The sequence below is a fragment of the Rhamphochromis longiceps genome, linkage group LG19 (assembly GCF_057381845.1).
Source record: "Rhamphochromis longiceps isolate RC_006_pf linkage group LG19, R_longiceps_female_GT1.1, whole genome shotgun sequence".
NCBI classification, from domain to species: domain Eukaryota; kingdom Metazoa; phylum Chordata; class Actinopteri; order Cichliformes; family Cichlidae; genus Rhamphochromis; species Rhamphochromis longiceps.
In genome coordinates, this window is record NC_140575.1 from 22,275,952 (window position 1) to 22,293,631 (window position 17,680).

The 17,680-nt window shown below is 40.2% G+C and overlaps 1 protein-coding gene across 1 annotated transcript; it reads right to left on the minus strand.

The window, feature by feature from the left end:
• Positions 1 to 5,161: 5,161 nt before the first annotated feature.
• LOC146646718 (uncharacterized) lies at positions 5,162 to 8,986 on the minus strand. Its single transcript, XM_085391960.1, has 2 exons — positions 8,801 to 8,986; positions 5,162 to 7,373 (listed from the first exon to the last, which is right to left on the minus strand). The coding sequence occupies exons 1-2, from the start codon at positions 8,873 to 8,875 to the stop codon at positions 5,598 to 5,600; spliced, it is 1,851 nt and encodes a 616-aa protein (XP_085248086.1). The 5' UTR covers positions 8,876 to 8,986; the 3' UTR covers positions 5,162 to 5,597.
• Positions 8,987 to 17,680: the final 8,694 nt, after the last annotated feature.

Here is a 17,680-nt window from a genome sequence, read left to right on the forward strand (position 1 = left end):
GACACTTCCGGAGTATTTCCGGTAGGGTCATAAGGTCCGGATCGAGGCCTTCCATAGTAAATATGCTGTATTTGAATATGTCATATTCAAAGCCTTCTTCTTTGGGAGAGCAGATCTCATCGGACACAGGAACGCTGCGGGGCTGCAGAAGGAAATCCATCTTGCGTCTGGGCCTTAGAAATTGTGACGGACTCCACCTCTCTGCTTTTTTATTCCCCTCCAACAGATGGCGCGCTTCCGGAGGTTTCCCCCTCCCTCTAAAAACTTTTTTTCCCAACAACAGATGACGCGCTTCCGGAGGTTTCCCCCCTCCCTCTAAAAACTTTTTTTTCCCAACAACAGATGACGCGCTTCCGGGGTTCACCCCCCCCCCCCTTCTCAGGATGCAATTCGACACGGTTAGCAACAGATGGCGCGCTTCCGGGGTTCACCCCCCCTTCTCAGGATGCGATTCGTCACGCGGGGGGTTTCCCACCCCCCTTCTCCGGATGCGATTCGTCACGCTCATTACACGCTTCCGGGGGGGAGGGGCGGGAGGTCAAAAGGTCGTGATTAGGGCCATCAATCACTTCGGATCAAATTTTGTCATAAGCTGTATGGGATTAACTCTCTAGTGTGGAATTTCAGACCAAACAGACTTTTAATAGCAGTGTGTGATAAAGTAGATAGACGTATCGAAACATTATTTATTGGAGCATTTTCAGGGCAGATCCTATATGTTTTACAGACACCGCATAAGCAACTGAACTGGAGAAACGCGTTAGCAAACGTTATGTGTTGTATATCATTGTCAAATTAATTCTTAAAGCCTGCTGTAGCCTAATTATCCCACTTAAATGAAACCATGGTTGAAAGGATTGCTGTAGCCTCTATTTTCCTGCGGTCGGTCTGTGTTGGTGCATCTCTAAATTAAGATCACATTTCCCATAAAAATTCATTACTTTTTTCAGCAAAGTGGCGCTGCAACTAGTCACTTCTCCTCCTCCTGCCTAGCATTTCCCTGTCCCTGTTTTTCTGCTTTTTTCTTTTTAATGTTTTTGGTAAGAGGATGAAGGTGTTGGAGGCATTTCTAAGCTTTTCATTCATTCTGACATCTGCATATTAAGTTCAGCTTCTCCCTCCGTCAGTTGTGTGCTGTAACATGATGTATATAATGGTGTGCATCCACCTTTGTATTTTCTTTATTTTGTAATATAATGAATTAGATCTAAAGTATTTTGTGTTGTATAGTTGCATTTAATGTGCAAATGAAGTCTACTGGGTCCAGTGAAGAACCCTTTATGTTCACCTAGAAGTTGTTAACTTTGTATGTCTGTGTTTTGTTGCTATGATAGATTGTGTACCATCACTTTATAGCTTTTATGATTACCCCCCCTCCCCTCCCCCTCCCCCATGCATATTAGATAAGTCGAGGGAATTGATTTTACAAGATTAAAGTTCTGGAGCAAAGAAACAAAAGAAATTATTATCAAAAGGCACTTTTCAGGTGAGTAAATCTCTGCGTGTTCCCTTTCACATATAATCGAATATAAATATGAAAATACACATTAGTGCTGCTTCTGTTCTCACGCAGCCAAAATGTACTTTGAACATTTAAATAAAATATGCAAAGTAACTATTGTTTCAGCAGCATTTGTGTTTAATTGTCACATTTGCTTATGAGCTGTCAAACATTTCCCTCCAGTAATGTCACAATTAAATTAACATTTCATTTCTGCTGAACTAATGTTTTCATAATGCAGTCATGTCCAATTGTCAAAGACCGGATTTGCCATGGGAACTTTCAGGAGCCAATCAAACTCAGTTTGTGACAAAGCAAGAAAGAATGCAATAAATGCCAGCAGTCTTGATCGCATTTTGCACCCAACAATCTGTGTGTCATATTATTGATGACACAAAACGTGTCTTTTCTTTGACAGCTTGCTCGGTTTTTGAGCAAATGCAGTACAGCTTCCTCTGAAGATTATACAGTCATTTCTATGGTACATTCATCCTTGGATTCTGCTAATTCTACCTTTTTATCCACTTTCCAATTCAAACATTTTCTTTCTTCCTCGTGACAGCGATGTACGGAAGAGGATTAGGGCCACAGGAAAAAAAAAAAAAAAGAATTCTGACTTTAATCTCAGAATTCTGACTTTATTCTCAGAATTCTGACTTTTTTCTCAGAATTCTGACTTTAATCTCAGAATTCTGAGAATAAAGTCAGAATTCTGACTTTTTTTCTCAGAATTCTGACTTTATTCTCAGAATTCTGACTTTTTTCTCAGAATTCTGACTTTAATCTCAGAATTCTGAGAATAAAGTCAGAATTCTGACTTTTTTTCTCAGAATTCTGACTTTATTCTCAGAATTCTGACTTTTTTCTCAGAATTCTGACTTTAATCTCAGAATTCTGAGAATAAAGTCAGAATTCTGAGATTAAAGTCAGAATTCTGACTTTAATCTCAGAATTTTGAGGTGGGCACCTGCAGGCTTCCAGCTTCGGTGACAGCGATGTGTCCAGTTTGGCAGGTGGAGAACTAATTCACTAAATATGGTGGATATAAGTGACTTTTTGCGTGGCCGAGGGGTCCCCGAAGATGCTATTTTATTAATGGAAGAGCAGAAGGTGAGTAACAAAAAAGAGAAATAGTTTGGTGTCTCCTATTTTTACAGGAAAACAGTTACGGTACAGTTACGGTTAGCTGTTAGCATGCTTGTTAGCTTATAATGTTATATAGGAATGAACGTGTTTCACGATGTTACAGTATACTAGGTGAATTGACGTTTTAACTGTTGTTGATCGCAGGATCATCCCAGATGGGTTCGTTGCATTTTATTTTATTGTTCTACTATTTCAGAGTTTTTCAAGGCAGTTAAGCGGAGCTGTGTTACAGATGCTAGCCGCCTGCCAATATCACTGATATATTTGATGTGTACAAGTAAGTTACACTTAGTACAGCGGAGGAGAGAAGCTGTAATGAATGTTTATGCGGATATTTCACTCAGAAAAATGGGTGGCGTTCATACACAGCCACCGACACAGCCCCGGTTGTTGTTCTGACGGTGGCCGACTGACGATCCCCTCACAACATGTTAGCTAACACAAACTAATGTAGTGCATGTAACTGTGTATACGTTAGTGGTACAGTGTCGGAAGAAATGAGCAAACTGTTTATAATGTCAGAATGACATCATCTTTCTCCTATATATAAAAGTGCTGGCTGAGGAGCGCTGCCGGGTTGAACTTTGACCTCGGAGTGACGTGACGTTTGTTCGCACAACCAATAGAAGTGCAGAAAGTCGCAAATCAGGCATATTGTTCGCATAAACACAAAAATAAATAACGAAATAATCCCGATATTGTGCCAAAGACTGATTTACAATGTTACTTTGTGTTCTATGTGTAATACCTTTGCTTAAATGACTAAATGGACTGTGTATTTATGACTCTGCGTTATAGTCTTACATACATAAGTAACATTCATATGTACAGATAAAAATGTACAGAGCTATGTACACAAGCGTGTACACAAAAGTCTACTGCTGATCGAGCTGCTCAGTGGTCGTACAGTCTCATGCAGAGAGCGTGGAGGTGTTGTCCATGGTGGATGTTAGCTTAGACAACATCCTCTCCTCCCCAGTCTGCTCAGTGGACTTTAGCAGACCGCTAAAGCTGGCCCTCCCGACCAGTTTGTTAAGTTTCCCCCTGTCCCTCTCTGCCATTCCACCACTCCAGCAGACCACAACATAAAAGACAGCAGACGCCACCACAGTGTCGTAGAACATCCTTAGAAGACGTACTACCTACATCATAACCAATCAAGTCCCGCTTTTTTTTAAATACAGAAGAGGATTTATTATTTACTGAAAGGCTATGCCTTAGTTTGCTTCTTTCATTATTGTGTTTCGCCCTGCATAAAATAGATAGCTTTTCTGATAACTACAGTCAATACTCTCCTACTGGCATTAGCGGTGACCTAAGAGGCTTAACTTTAATATTGCTTTGCAGTGTAAATGTTGCAGAAAATGACTGTCTTTTCTTTCTTCCTGTGTGCAGATTGACTGTGACGTCATAGCGCTGATGGATGACGCAACTTTGGCAAACTACATTCCCTCGTACGGAGACCGAATTGCCGTCTTCAATTTCTGCAAAAGCAAGCAACCACTGTCAAAAAGAAAACTAGGACTTCTGCAAAAAGTTCACCTCTCAAAGTGAGAGAAACAGTGGCTGACATGTCAGATTTGGATGACTTAATAAGACTGTATTTCAGACTTTCTTTCAGTAACAAAGAAATACTTTCAATTTTAGCACATAGTCATCAGACAATTATAAGTGTTCGAACTCTAAAGAGAATTTGTAAAAGACTTGGGCTTTTTAGAAGGAAGAATCAATCAAACTTGGAGGAAGTGCTAGCCTTTGTCCAACAAGAGATCATGACAAATGGACAGATGCAAGGTTATCGTTGGCTACATCTACGTGCAATTCAACATGGATTTGTGGTGTCACAAGATACTGTAAGATGCATAATCAAATTGCTTGACCCTCAAGGTGTGGAACTGAGACGAGCTCGACGGTTGAGAAGACGACAGTACAGCTGCAGAGGGCCAAATGCTCTCTGGCACATGGATGGCTATGACAAGTTGAAACCATATGGTATTGCTATCAGTGGCTGCATAGATGGTTTTAGCCGCTATGTTTTATGGATGGAGGCTTATACTACAAACAGTGACCCTAAATTGATTGCAAGTTATTTTCTGAAAACAGTTTCATGCATCAGCGGATGTCCAGAAAGGTTACGTGCTGACCGAGGTACCGAAAATGGTTGTGTCGAACAAATGCAGATGTTTTTACGGAGAAACCACACAGACAGTTTTGCAGGTGAGAAAAGTTTCCTTTACGGAAGAAGTACGGCCAACCAACGTATAGAAGGATGGTGGGCTACCCTACGCAAACAGAGTGCACAATTTTGGATGAACTTATTTCAAACTTTTCAGGATGATGGCCACTTCACAGGGGATTTTTTGGACAAAAGTCTTATCCAATTCTGCTTTCTCAATCTTATTCAGGTAAAAGCATGTGCTCATGCTACGTAATGTCTTAGCTGCATAAATAGAAAATATAAATATGGTTAGAACATTTTTTTTCTTTAATAAGAAAATACCATCTGAATGAATTAGTCTTTCTACTAATTACTTACAAAAGTATTTGACTGTGCTGAGCTCTCACACCACACATGGTGCATTAAAGAACGTTTAAGAGCAGTTTAATTATAGTTTATAGATCTTAAGTAATCTTTCTTCATGCTTTTGCTGAAGGTTTCTGTCTTACAGCTGGAAAGCTTGGATTTGGTGAAGACAGCTCTGGATATGGTAGTAAACAGTGTACCTGTTCGTTTTGTTTTGTGACTGTATTATGTAAAACTCAAAATGATAAAAGAAAATGAAATATTAGCCAAAACTAGACTTCTAACAGAGATGAGAAACTTCTCTCTAATTAAAAAAAGTATACTGTATAAGTTCAAAATACATAAAAATACATATTCCTAACATCTCTTTACAGTTATGCTCTAGTGTGCATGAGCAGTTCAAATGTAGCGCATTGCTGTGAGAGTCTAAACAATGTCCATCACCCAGACATTACTTTCAAGAACTGCATTAAATTCAGAACGAAAATCTGGGAAGTTTTCATAGCTGTTAGCTAGCTGCAGAACATTCCCACACGTGCGTCCGACTGGTCTTCTTGTAAACTCTGTCATATCTTGAAATTCCACATAAATACTGTTTGTTACTATAAGGTCAGATCCGGTGCAGAAACGCATAAATTTCTGAAGTTTAATGTTATCCAGCTCTCTGATGAATCTTTTGAGATGATTTTTCACTTCTTTTTGTTGTGGAGTCAAATCCACAGCAAATTTCAGCAGCTGGCACACTTTTTTTGAAGTTGGTTGCAGTTCAGAGAATAACTTGGTCAGTCCCTCCGGACTGAGGGAGATATGGGGGTCGATGATCTCCCGCCAGCAGTCAATAACAAACATTGGTTTTTGGACAAGCTCTTTGTGTGCTATTTCATCAAGGATTGTAGGAAGAGTCTCAGCAGTGATTCTTTTTCTACAGCCATAACTGTCAAGAATTTCCACAAGATCATCCAAGTCAACTGCAGAGAAATCTTTTACTGCTTCCATCAAAACATCACATTCTTGGCTGCTGACAAACTGTAGAAAGTGTGCTTTAAGATCACTGTAAACACCACTGAAAAGCACTTGTTCCATAAAAGGGATTGCAAGTTTATTTGGAAAATACTGACATTCTTGGTAACCTTTCAGGAGTATTCGCCCAACTGCCTTCCATTTTTCAGCAGGAAAATCATGGCGAATGAATGGCACTTTAATGGTTGCACCTAGGGTGCATCGCTCATAAAATTCATGCCAGAAGCATGTGAGTACATCTCTTAGTATTCCTGATCCAGTGCCTGGTTCTTCTGTGTTGTCTGGAAGTATGCGCTTCACATTCAGTGTTTTGGTCAAAATCTCCTCATCAGAGAAAGCAGTAATCATGTCATGTAAAGTGTCAGTATGACGTATGGTGATTGTTATTATGTTCTCTGAATTAGGTGGACTGAGGGGTACAAGAAAACCCTCATAGACTAATGTGTCTTCTGTATCTTCTTCAGCATCAAAAATTGGACCAAAAGTAATTTCTGGATCATCTAAAATTTCTGAACCAGCGATGACTTCATCAAAATTACCCCTGACTTCCCCCACTTGCAATGGATTAATATCACTGCCACTGCTTTCTGAGACAAACACCACTTCAGATGTCTCGCTGGCATCTTCTTCAGGATCTTTTGGTTTTGTTGCAATGTAGAAGCGTAACATTGTCAGTCTCGCTGCCTCATACATATTGCCAATAGACTGGCAGGTATCATCAGTAAGGTGGTTCTGTTTAAAGTCCCAAACCTCAAACTCAAAATCTGTTTCACATCCCTTAGGAGATATGCCATTAGGAAAAAAAAGTTTCTTTCCTTCCTGAAGAATATCTTTTAATCCAGCATCAGTGGCCATTTGAATTTTTCTAGTGCCACCTCCCTGCTTCGCTCTCACCTGTTTGGCTATTTTTCCATCACAATGTATCCATCCTATCTCAACATTGCGTGTTGCTTTTTGCTTCTTTGTCTGTCTTATTCCTGCATCTGTATGTGAAGTGTTCTCCTTTGGACTTTCTTTTCTGGTTTTCATTTTCTCACGAAGTTTTTGCAGAAGTCCTAGTTTTCTTTTTGACAGTGGTTGCTTGCTTTTGCAGAAATTGAAGACGGCAATTCGGTCTCCGTACGAGGGAATGTAGTTTGCCAAAGTTGCGTCATCCATCAGCGCTATGACGTCACAGTCAATCTGCACACAGGAAGAAAGAAAAGACAGTCATTTTCTGCAACATTTACACTGCAAAGCAATATTAAAGTTAAGCCTCTTAGGTCACCGCTAATGCCAGTAGGAGAGTATTGACTGTAGTTATCAGAAAAGCTATCTATTTTATGCAGGGCGAAACACAATAATGAAAGAAGCAAACTAAGGCATAGCCTTTCAGTAAATAATAAATCCTCTTCTGTATTTAAAAAAAAGCGGGACTTGATTGGTTATGATGTAGGTAGTACGTCTTCTAAGGATGTTCTACGACACTGTGGTGGCGTCTGCTGTCTTTTATGTTGTGGTCTGCTGGAGTGGTGGAATGGCAGAGAGGGACAGGGGGAAACTTAACAAACTGGTCGGGAGGGCCAGCTTTAGCGGTCTGCTAAAGTCCACTGAGCAGACTGGGGAGGAGAGGATGTTGTCTAAGCTAACATCCACCATGGACAACACCTCCACGCTCTCTGCATGAGACTGTACGACCACTGAGCAGCTCGATCAGCAGTAGACTTTTGTGTACACGCTTGTGTACATAGCTCTGTACATTTTTATCTGTACATATGAATGTTACTTATGTATGTAAGACTATAACGCAGAGTCATAAATACACAGTCCATTTAGTCATTTAAGCAAAGGTATTACACATAGAACACAAAGTAACATTGTAAATCAGTCTTTGGCACAATATCGGGATTATTTCGTTATTTATTTTTGTGTTTATGCGAACAATATGCCTGATTTGCGACTTTCTGCACTTCTATTGGTTGTGCGAACAAACGTCACGTCACTCCGAGGTCAAAGTTCAACCCGGCAGCGCTCCTCAGCCAGCACTTTTATATATAGGAGAAAGATGATGTCATTCTGACATTATAAACAGTTTGCTCATTTCTTCCGACACTGTACCACTAACGTATACACAGTTACATGCACTACATTAGTTTGTGTTAGCTAACATGTTGTGAGGGGATCGTCAGTCGGCCACCGTCAGAACAACAACCGGGGCTGTGTCGGTGGCTGTGTATGAACGCCACCCATTTTTCTGAGTGAAATATCCGCATAAACATTCATTACAGCTTCTCTCCTCCGCTGTACTAAGTGTAACTTGTACACATCAAATATATCAGTGATATTGGCAGGCGGCTAGCATCTGTAACACAGCTCCGCTTAACTGCCTTGAAAAACTCTGAAATAGTAGAACAATAAAATAAAATGCAACGAACCCATCTGGGATGATCCTGCGATCAACAACAGTTAAAACGTCAATTCACCTAGTATACTGTAACATCGTGAAACACGTTCATTCCTATATAACATTATAAGCTAACAAGCATGCTAACAGCTAACCGTAACTGTACCGTAACTGTTTTCCTGTAAAAATAGGAGACACCAAACTATTTCTCTTTTTTGTTACTCACCTTCTGCTCTTCCATTAATAAAATAGCATCTTCGGGGACCCCTCGGCCACGCAAAAAGTCACTTATATCCACCATATTTAGTGAATTAGTTCTCCACCTGCCAAACTGGACACATCGCTGTCACCGAAGCTGGAAGCCTGCAGGTGCCCACCTCAAAATTCTGAGATTAAAGTCAGAATTCTGAGAAAAAAGTCAGAATTCTGAGATTAAAGTCAGAATTCTGACTTTAATCTCAGAATTCTGAGAATAAAGTCAGAATTCTGAGAAAAAAGTCAGAATTCTGAGATTAAAGTCAGAATTCTGAGAATAAAGTCAGAATTCTGAGAATAAAGTCAGAATTCTGAGAATAAAGTCAGAATTCTGAGATTAAAGTCAGAATTCTTTTTTTTTTTTTTCCAGTGGCCCTAATCCTCTTCCGTAGCGATGAAACAAAACCAAACAAGCTTTTTCAAGTCCTGGCCTACTACAAAACGGCATCTGTCTCGTCTTTGTCTTTTATGTACATCAGCAACAGGTGTTACGCATCAACTGAGATAAAAGACACCAGAAAATCTGCAGATGTCACTTGATACACGTGTATCTTTCTGTTGGTGTTTATGATAACAGCGAGCTTGTAATGTGCTGGAGACATTAATCTGAACGTGCTGTGAAAATCAAAGACCAGCAAAGAACATAAAAGCAAAAAGAGCTGCAGGCAAGCTCAAACTTCTACCTTGGGAAAGTTTAAATGATTAAAAAGCTCACAGCAGCCCTCCCTCCACCATCCCGTGGCTCATTATGCCTCATGTCCTACTATTGGACCTCATCATTTTCTGTAATTGCCCTCATTGGCCGGATTCCTATTTGGCCTATTTTGTCCCATTCTGCTGAGAAATTAAGGCATTCCTCTAGCGACCCTGACCTGTCCCAGGCTTTGTCATTTGACTGACAGCCCATTAGCGAATCATTGATTGGTTGAATCTTGGAATGTGTCAGCCAACCTAATTAGAACTGAGTCCCTCCTCTCTGAATGTCAATTGAGACCCTTGGAGGAAACAAAAGTGCAGGAAAATTAGGCCTTTCTAATCCTCTAGAAGGAGACTGTTTTACACAACCAGATTGGTTTGATTTACAGTACAGAGGCTAAAGAACAAACGTGTTTGTGGATACCAACGTGCAAATGCAGTCTTGCAGAATTTAATGTGGAAAACAGCATATTATGCACATATTAATCACTTATATTCATGCATGCAGCTGCACAAACAATAATTCACCTGGGCAGTGAGTGCATATTTCCTCTGTCTTGCACAAATATATTCACTGAAACCTTTCCAGAGGTCCTGATTAACACTTCACCTCAATCACCTGTACAAACCCTCGGTGTCTCACAGGGAGGTGATTAAGCGGATGCCAACACAAACACACACTTAATTACACACATCTATGCATACATTCACATAAGAAAAACGCACATTCCCACACATCTCTTCTCTCCTGAATACACAGATGCTCAGATTTTGATGTGTGTTAACATGTTTAGAGACACACACATACAAGCTTAAACACACACTGTCACACTGAGTCGGGATACATGTGTGCATGTTTTTCTGGCAGCTGCTTATGCCCACAGCAGGTTGGGAGACTATTTGGGCTAATCAGTGCAGCTCTCCACCACAGATGGTCCTTGACTGAATCTACTACTATCCTGCCATTAGTCATCCTGAGGAAACTCAGAATTCATGAACAACAATAAATAAATATTCTTCTTACCTTGAAGATCTGGGTTTTAATGTGTTTGTGAGTTCGATCATGAAAACTGAGCCACATTTGTTGTCACAGGAGGGCTGAAGATGTCCTTTTTTTCCCTCCTTTTTTTAAAACCTCAGGCAAGATGCTAATGAGTTGTGGTGTTGGTGAGGGATTTGTTATGAAAAACTGGTGGCAGCGTAGATGACAGTTTATTAGGCTGGCTTAAGATAAGATTGATATTTGTGTGGCGGAATATCACTTTACTGTGATTCTAGATTATATTTGCAGGAGTAAGTGATTATTTTTGGAATTCAATTTCTGTGCAGAGCTACAGCTACAGTGAGTGTTTTCTTTTCTTTTTCTTTTGTTCTGTTTCTGAGGGTGCAAGGTCTTTTAGAGGACACAAATGTATTCTGATTTGCTGATCAGCCAAAATTCTCTTTGGAAAAGAACAGAGGGATAGCAGACCAGAAGGCACAATGGGAAATGCAAACTTAGTGTGATGCAAAAACAAGTGTAATTCAGTTCTCAGCTCATATGTATAAAAAATGTACACCTTTTGTAAAATATGCATGAATTGAAGTATTTTCAAACTCTGCTTCTGCATACTTCAATCTCACATTTAATCATTAAAATCTTTTTAGTGTGAAATAATTTACTACTTAAGAGCATTTCCTTGTTTGGATTTCTTATGAAACAACAACAGAAATCTTCATCCTGACTTGGGTAAGGACAGAAAGTTGATCATGCTGATCTCTAATATTGTCTTGTTCATTGTTTACTTTAGCTAGTATTGGCTAATTAACAATAATCACAAAGCCTTGTTAACACTGATGTGAATGCCACTGTTTTTGCAGGTATTTAGACAGAAACCACATTGTTGCACAAATAAAGTCTTGTCTCAGTGATTGTCATGGTCCTGGGTCTCTTGACCCAGCGTTTTAAGTTTGAGTTTATTTTGTTCATTAGGTTATCTAAGTTCATTTGGTTATTAGACTCCTTGTGTTTTCTTCCCCTGTATTTAAGCTTCCCCTCACCCTTCGTGTTTCATGCTGCGTGTCTTATGTTATCAAGTTTGTATTATTATGCCTAAGTGTTTCTAGTTATTATTTTCCCCTCGTGTTTCCAACCATGTTAAATCTCCCCTGCTCTTCATGCGTTTCATGTCTGTGTCTTACGTTGTCAAGTTCGGGTTGTCATGTCTATGTCTCATTATGTTTCCTGTTTTATTGTGAAGAGGTCTGGTGTTCTGTGTTCATCATGTTCAGTTTTACTCTCCCACTGTGACGTCATTATGTTCATGTGTGCCAGCTGTTTCCTCATGTGTCTCCACTTCCCCTAATCACCTCCTGTGTATTTAAGTCCTCTGTTTTCAGTGTGTGATTGTCAGGTCGTTTCTTGTCCACGCCATGTTTCCTATGCCATGCTTCCAAGTTTCTTGTCTAGGTTTTTCTTATTGTTTGTTTAGATTTCCCAGTTTAGGTTTGTGTTAATTTTGCTTCAGTTTGCCTTGCCCTTTGTTTGTACCTTTTTTACCAGCCATATTAAACGGCTCACTTTTTGTTAACATTCAAGTTTTGTTCCCTGTTCCTTGGAGTCTGCATTTTGGGTCCTTTTTCAATTCATACAGTCTGCCCTCGCCAGACTGTGACAGTGATGTTACTAGATAAAAAATTAAGGCATCTCCATGGAACGTTTTCACAATTCAGCCTGAGGGAAGCAATATTTGTTTGCCCCCAAATGCAGTGCGAACACTCCATGTAAGTGTATTTCATAACATTACCGTTTCTACATTTTTGTCTAAAAAAGCCCACTGAAGTAATTATAATCTAGAGGTTATCAGAAACATTTGGCATTATAAAATTATATAATTATGAATCATAGCTGTGGACTGAGTGAACAAAAGCACTGACATACCAATACAGAAATACCCAGATGTTTGAAAAAAAAAAAAACAACCAGCAAATCTCAGCTGCTTTAAAGATAAAGATTTAGACTTTTTAAAGATCTAGTGTTTTCCATATATATTCACTCACTACTTTGTTAAGTACACCTGTTCAACTGCTTGTTTACATAAATAACTAATCGGTCAATCACATGGGAGCAACTCAAGTCACTTTGGCAGACAGGCACGCTCAAGAAAACCTGCTGAAGTTCAAACCATTCCTCAGAATGGGGAAGAAACTTTGTTTCTGTGACTTTGTATGTGCTATAGTTGTTGGTGTTTATTTGGATAGAAAATATCCAGTGAGTGGCAGTTTTCTGGGTGAAAATGCCTTGTTGATGCCAGAGGGCATAGAAAAATGGCCAGACTGCTTCAAGTTGATAGGGAGGCAACAGTTACTCAAATAGCCTTTTGTTACAACCAAGGTATGCAGAACAACCTCTCTGAATGCCCAGCACGTCGAACCTTGAAGAAGATGAATCCTAGTTTCTCTGTGCATTCATCAGAGTCTGAATCTGATGAATATATCAATGTTAGATAGAAAGCACTTAGGCATAGAAAAAAAGTACATTCCTGAACGTGTGTGTGAATTCGTGAATGAGACTTGTACTATAAAGCGATTTGAGTGCTTAAGCTGAGTAGTAAAGCACAATATAAAAACCAGTCCATTTACTGTAGGAAGGCAAATTTGCAGCAACTGTGTGTGAGGCTATCATGTCAATATGGACTAAAATCTCTGAGGAATGTTTCCAGCAACCTGTTGAACCTGTGCCGCAAAGAGTTAAGCCAGTTCTGAAAACAAAAGGTGGTGCAACCTAACATTTGCAAGGTGTACCTAATAAAGTGTCCAATGAGTTTACATATAAATGTATCAGAATATATATTCATGACTTAAAATAAACCAAGAAAACGCATTCACAGAACGAAACACGCATGCACACACCCACACACACACACTATGTGGATTTGCCAGACATGTGCAGAATGTTGCCAGACTGTACACATATACGATTACAAACGCAGACACACTCACTTTTTAAATAGAGGCACACACACACAGACACACACACTGGGCGTACATACACATGCAGAGTGCTTCTGTTGCTTCTAGATAAGTCTCTCTCCATAGACCACTGTCTTTGTACAGTGGAGAGAGCAGAGGGTGAGAGGAAGTCAGAGAAATGAACTCATGTCATTAATTTGTTTCAACTCCAAAGACACAAAGCATGCCAAGCCCAAATCTCACGTAAACATTCGCACTTCTCCACACTTGTGTACTCCCTACAGCCTTTCCAGCTTTGCTACAATCGATTGTCTTTATTTTTTCTGTTGTATTCTTTCTTCTTTTCTTTCTTCTCCACCGTTCTTCTCCTCTCGTGTCACTGTCTTGCTACTTGTTTGTGAATATTGTGCTAAAAGGTGATATTAATGCCTTTAGAGCTGTGCCAGGAATACTAACACACAGCTTCCTAGCATTTCAGCACCCTCTGTGCTACCTGGGTTTGTACTGCCAGATTACTTAGGATTACATTTGCACACAGTCACACAATGACACACTGACACACACACATGCATAGACATAAACCATTTCTCCTCACAGAAGAGCACTCACCCTTACTCAAATTGGCAGTCGTTGTTGGCTCACCCCTCAGTTGAACCACTATGTTCTCCCGCAGTCTTTTACTAGTGTAATTGAAGTTTCGGTTCGGGAATGAATCATTGATGTGGTTTAATAGTGCGGGTTGTATGTTTGGGGGCAAAATGGCAAATTTGCTGTCTACCTCAAAGAGACATGAAATTTGAAAGGAAGAGTAAGGCAGTGGGAGGAAAAGATCAGAGGAAAACCAGGATGAAGGTGAAGGCAGGAGGAAATGGGTGGAGCTGGATAGATAAACGAAAAGGAAACGGATCAAGAGCGGATGTGTGCACATTTAAAATGCAGAGACAGAGGGTTTGGTAGAAGGAGGGCCAGAACAAATAGAGGGCAGTAGGTGTTGAGCGAACAGGAGAAGCGATCTCACACTGTGAAACAGAGACACAGCTCCGCTAGCAAAGATGAAGGGGTGCTTAATTGGGTTTCTGATTCCTGCTTAATCCTATCCTCAATATTAATCCCTTACAATGTACATAATCATAATAAATACATCCACAGGGAGAAACTGTTAATAGGAAACCGTAATGCAGATAAAGAGTGCATGTGGGACACCTGTATACAACCTTTGGGGACACACTGAGGACATGTCTCATTCATCTTTCCCCCCGTGCAGTGTTTTGAGCACCAAATAGAGTTTGAAATCACACTTGAGACTCTAAATAACATCTTGCCCCAGGAACATATCGTGCTGATGAAATATAACTGTATCACTGTTGTATTCTTTAACAATGGTTTATATCCATGCAAGGCAGCAACAAGTGGAAATAAGTCAACTTGCCCCAAAACAAAAATCCATTTTGGGGACCTTGTTTATCAGCTCTGCTTGTGCCAATTTTGAAAAAATACTCTTTCTCACTCATGTTCCCAGTGTTTTAGTTTGTCATGTTGCCACTTACTAGCCTCTAGAGTGTTCTATACCTAGAATTCATGTAACATATTTCACAGTTAATTATTTTTATTCAGGTTTTGGATTTAATTCGTGCTCGTGTCTTTTTTTTGAATGATCAAGCAGGTCTTTCAATAAATTTTTAGAGTGGTTTGTGTATTGTATTTAATTTATTTTGCCCAGCTTGTTTAACGAAATAAATTCTAAGGTCTTGCGGTAAAAATGTTGTACATATAAAAATACAATATGACCATGTACAAATCATCCCAGTATTGGCACAAATCCAAGATTAAACTACTTTTAAACGACTATAACGAATACACATCAGCTTTATTGGTGTTTGATTGACACATCATGTCACGATCGAACAGGGAGGATTCAAACACAGGACTCTGAATAATGCAATTAAGTGAGTTTATTTACAGGTAGACAGCAAATATGGTGGGGGTGGGAAGAAAGAGAGCTCCAGGGAATCCAGGGAAGGGAACACACATCCAAACTCACTCTACACAGATGTCCACTCACACTCATGCTCGCTCGACAGGGTTTGAGAGGAAACAGGAGGGGTTCCAGGAGGGTCTGCATAGGAGAGGAAACACACATTAGAGAATCAGCATAGCACGATGAGGGATTCAGGAATTACAAAGAGAGCTGAGGCTACACTAACTGTGATAAGTACAACGATCCAGTGAAGAACATCACCCAGTAAGCCCAAATGAAGATGATGAGCAGCAGGTGAATAAATTGCAGCCAGGTGTGTTTGCCAAAGGTGGGAAACTGCAAAAAAGAGTACCCCCCAGGTGGGGGAGGAGTGAGGAGGAGAGAGAGAAACAGAAGCACAACAACAAACACTGACAGGGCAGAGGAGAGGACTGGAGGACCACACTTATGGGATGGGCCTAACTAGGAAGGGCATTTATTTGTACCACCCCTCCCTTAAAGTTGAGAGACTCCAGTTCCTCTTTTTCCAGGTAAATAACAATTTAACCCTCCTCAATGCATCATTAATAAGACTATATGATAATAATATAAAATTCTGTCCTGGAACTTTTTTTTTATAACTATACATGCAAAACAATACATTTTAAGCTTTGAAAAAGGGAATCCTCCTCATATGACTTATTGTGGTTTGGTCCAGTTGCAAAGATGAGCTTAAAATTCAGGATGTGTGCGACATTGTTGTTTGCTACTAACTCTCATGAGAATAAAACATATTTATGCTTGTAGCCAGCCTGCATTTTGTTAGCTTCATTACCTCCCAGTTGAATCGAGTTTTTCTTATTGTTACCAGGCAGTCATGTCTCCCAGTGCATGTTTACAAGGTAGTAGGCGCATAGTACTTGTATACAACTGCACTTACTGAATTTTGACCCATTTTATGATTTTTGTGTTTCAGCCAAAGTGAGAAACAACCCTAGGAACATCCCTGGTCTCGTTTACATATGGTATGGCAAAATCTTCTCCCAGCATATTATGTTTCCCTCTTACTTTTAAATTGTCTATAATGTTGTAATGCCATCATAGTACTCAATACATTGCAAAAAGTAGATGAAGGGATAAAGTTATAGAGGGATAAAGTTAATGAGCCATGCCATGAATCTATGGGAAAGAGTTGTTGAAGCTACGTTACAAAGAGTGGTGATGCTCAGCAAGCAGCAGTGTGGCTTCATGCCAAGAAAGAACACTACAGATGCAATGTTTCCTTTGAAAGTGTTAATGAAGAAGTATTGAGAAAGTCAGAAGAAGTTGCACTGTGTCTTTGTAGAGCTGAAGAAAGCATTTGATAGGATGCCAAGAGAGGAACTGTGGTACTGCATGAGGAAGTCAGGAGTGGCAGAGAAGTATGTGAGGATAGCGCAGGACATACATGAGGCAGCAGTGAGGTGTGCAGTAAGAGTGACAGAACAAGTTCAAGGTGGGGTTCGGCTCTGAGCCCCTTCTTGCTTATAAGAGTGATGGACAGGTTGACAGATGAGGTAAGGCAGGAGACTGTGATGTTTGCAGACAACACTGTGATCTATAGTGAGATTAAAGAGCAGGTGGCAGTGAGCCTTAAGAGATGGAGGTATGCACTGAAGACAAGAGGAATGTCAGTAGAAGCAAGACAGAATACATGAGTGAATGAGAGGGAGACAGGTGTAACTGTAAGGTTGCAAGGAGTAGATCAAGTGTGAGTGAAGGAAGATGAATTTACACACCTGGGGTCAAAGCAACAGGCAGTCCAGGCAGAGAGGAGTGGGTGGAGACGAGTGTCAGGGGTGATTTGTTACGGAAGGACAGCAGCAAGAGTGAAAGGGAAGGTTTACAAGATGGTGATGAGACCTGCTGTGATGTACAGTTTGGAGATGGTGGCTCTAATAAAAAGACAGGAAGCAGAGCTGGCAGGGTTGAAAGTGTTAAGTTGTTTTGTTGGGAGTGACCAGAATGAGCAAAATTAGAAGGACAGATCAGGTTGAACAATTAAGACACAAAGTTAGAGAAGCAAGGCTGAGATGTTTTGGACATGTGCAGGGGAGGGATAGTGGATCTAATGGACAAAGGATGTTGAATATGGAGCTGTCAGGCAGAAGGAAAAGAGAATGACCACATAAGAGGACAGTGGAGGTTAGGGTGCTAACAATAGGGTGCGATGAAGGATGATGAGCCACTGTGGTTGGTGACACCTAA

Coding starts and splice junctions, on each gene's coding strand:
- LOC146646718 (XM_085391960.1), bottom strand. CDS start 8,875: ATGGTGGATATAAGTGACTTTTTGCGTGGCCGAGGGGTCCCCGAAGAT. Junction 7,374..8,800: donor TATTAATGGAAGAGCAGAAG/GTGAGTAACAAA, acceptor TCCTGTGTGCAG/ATTGACTGTGACGTCATAGC.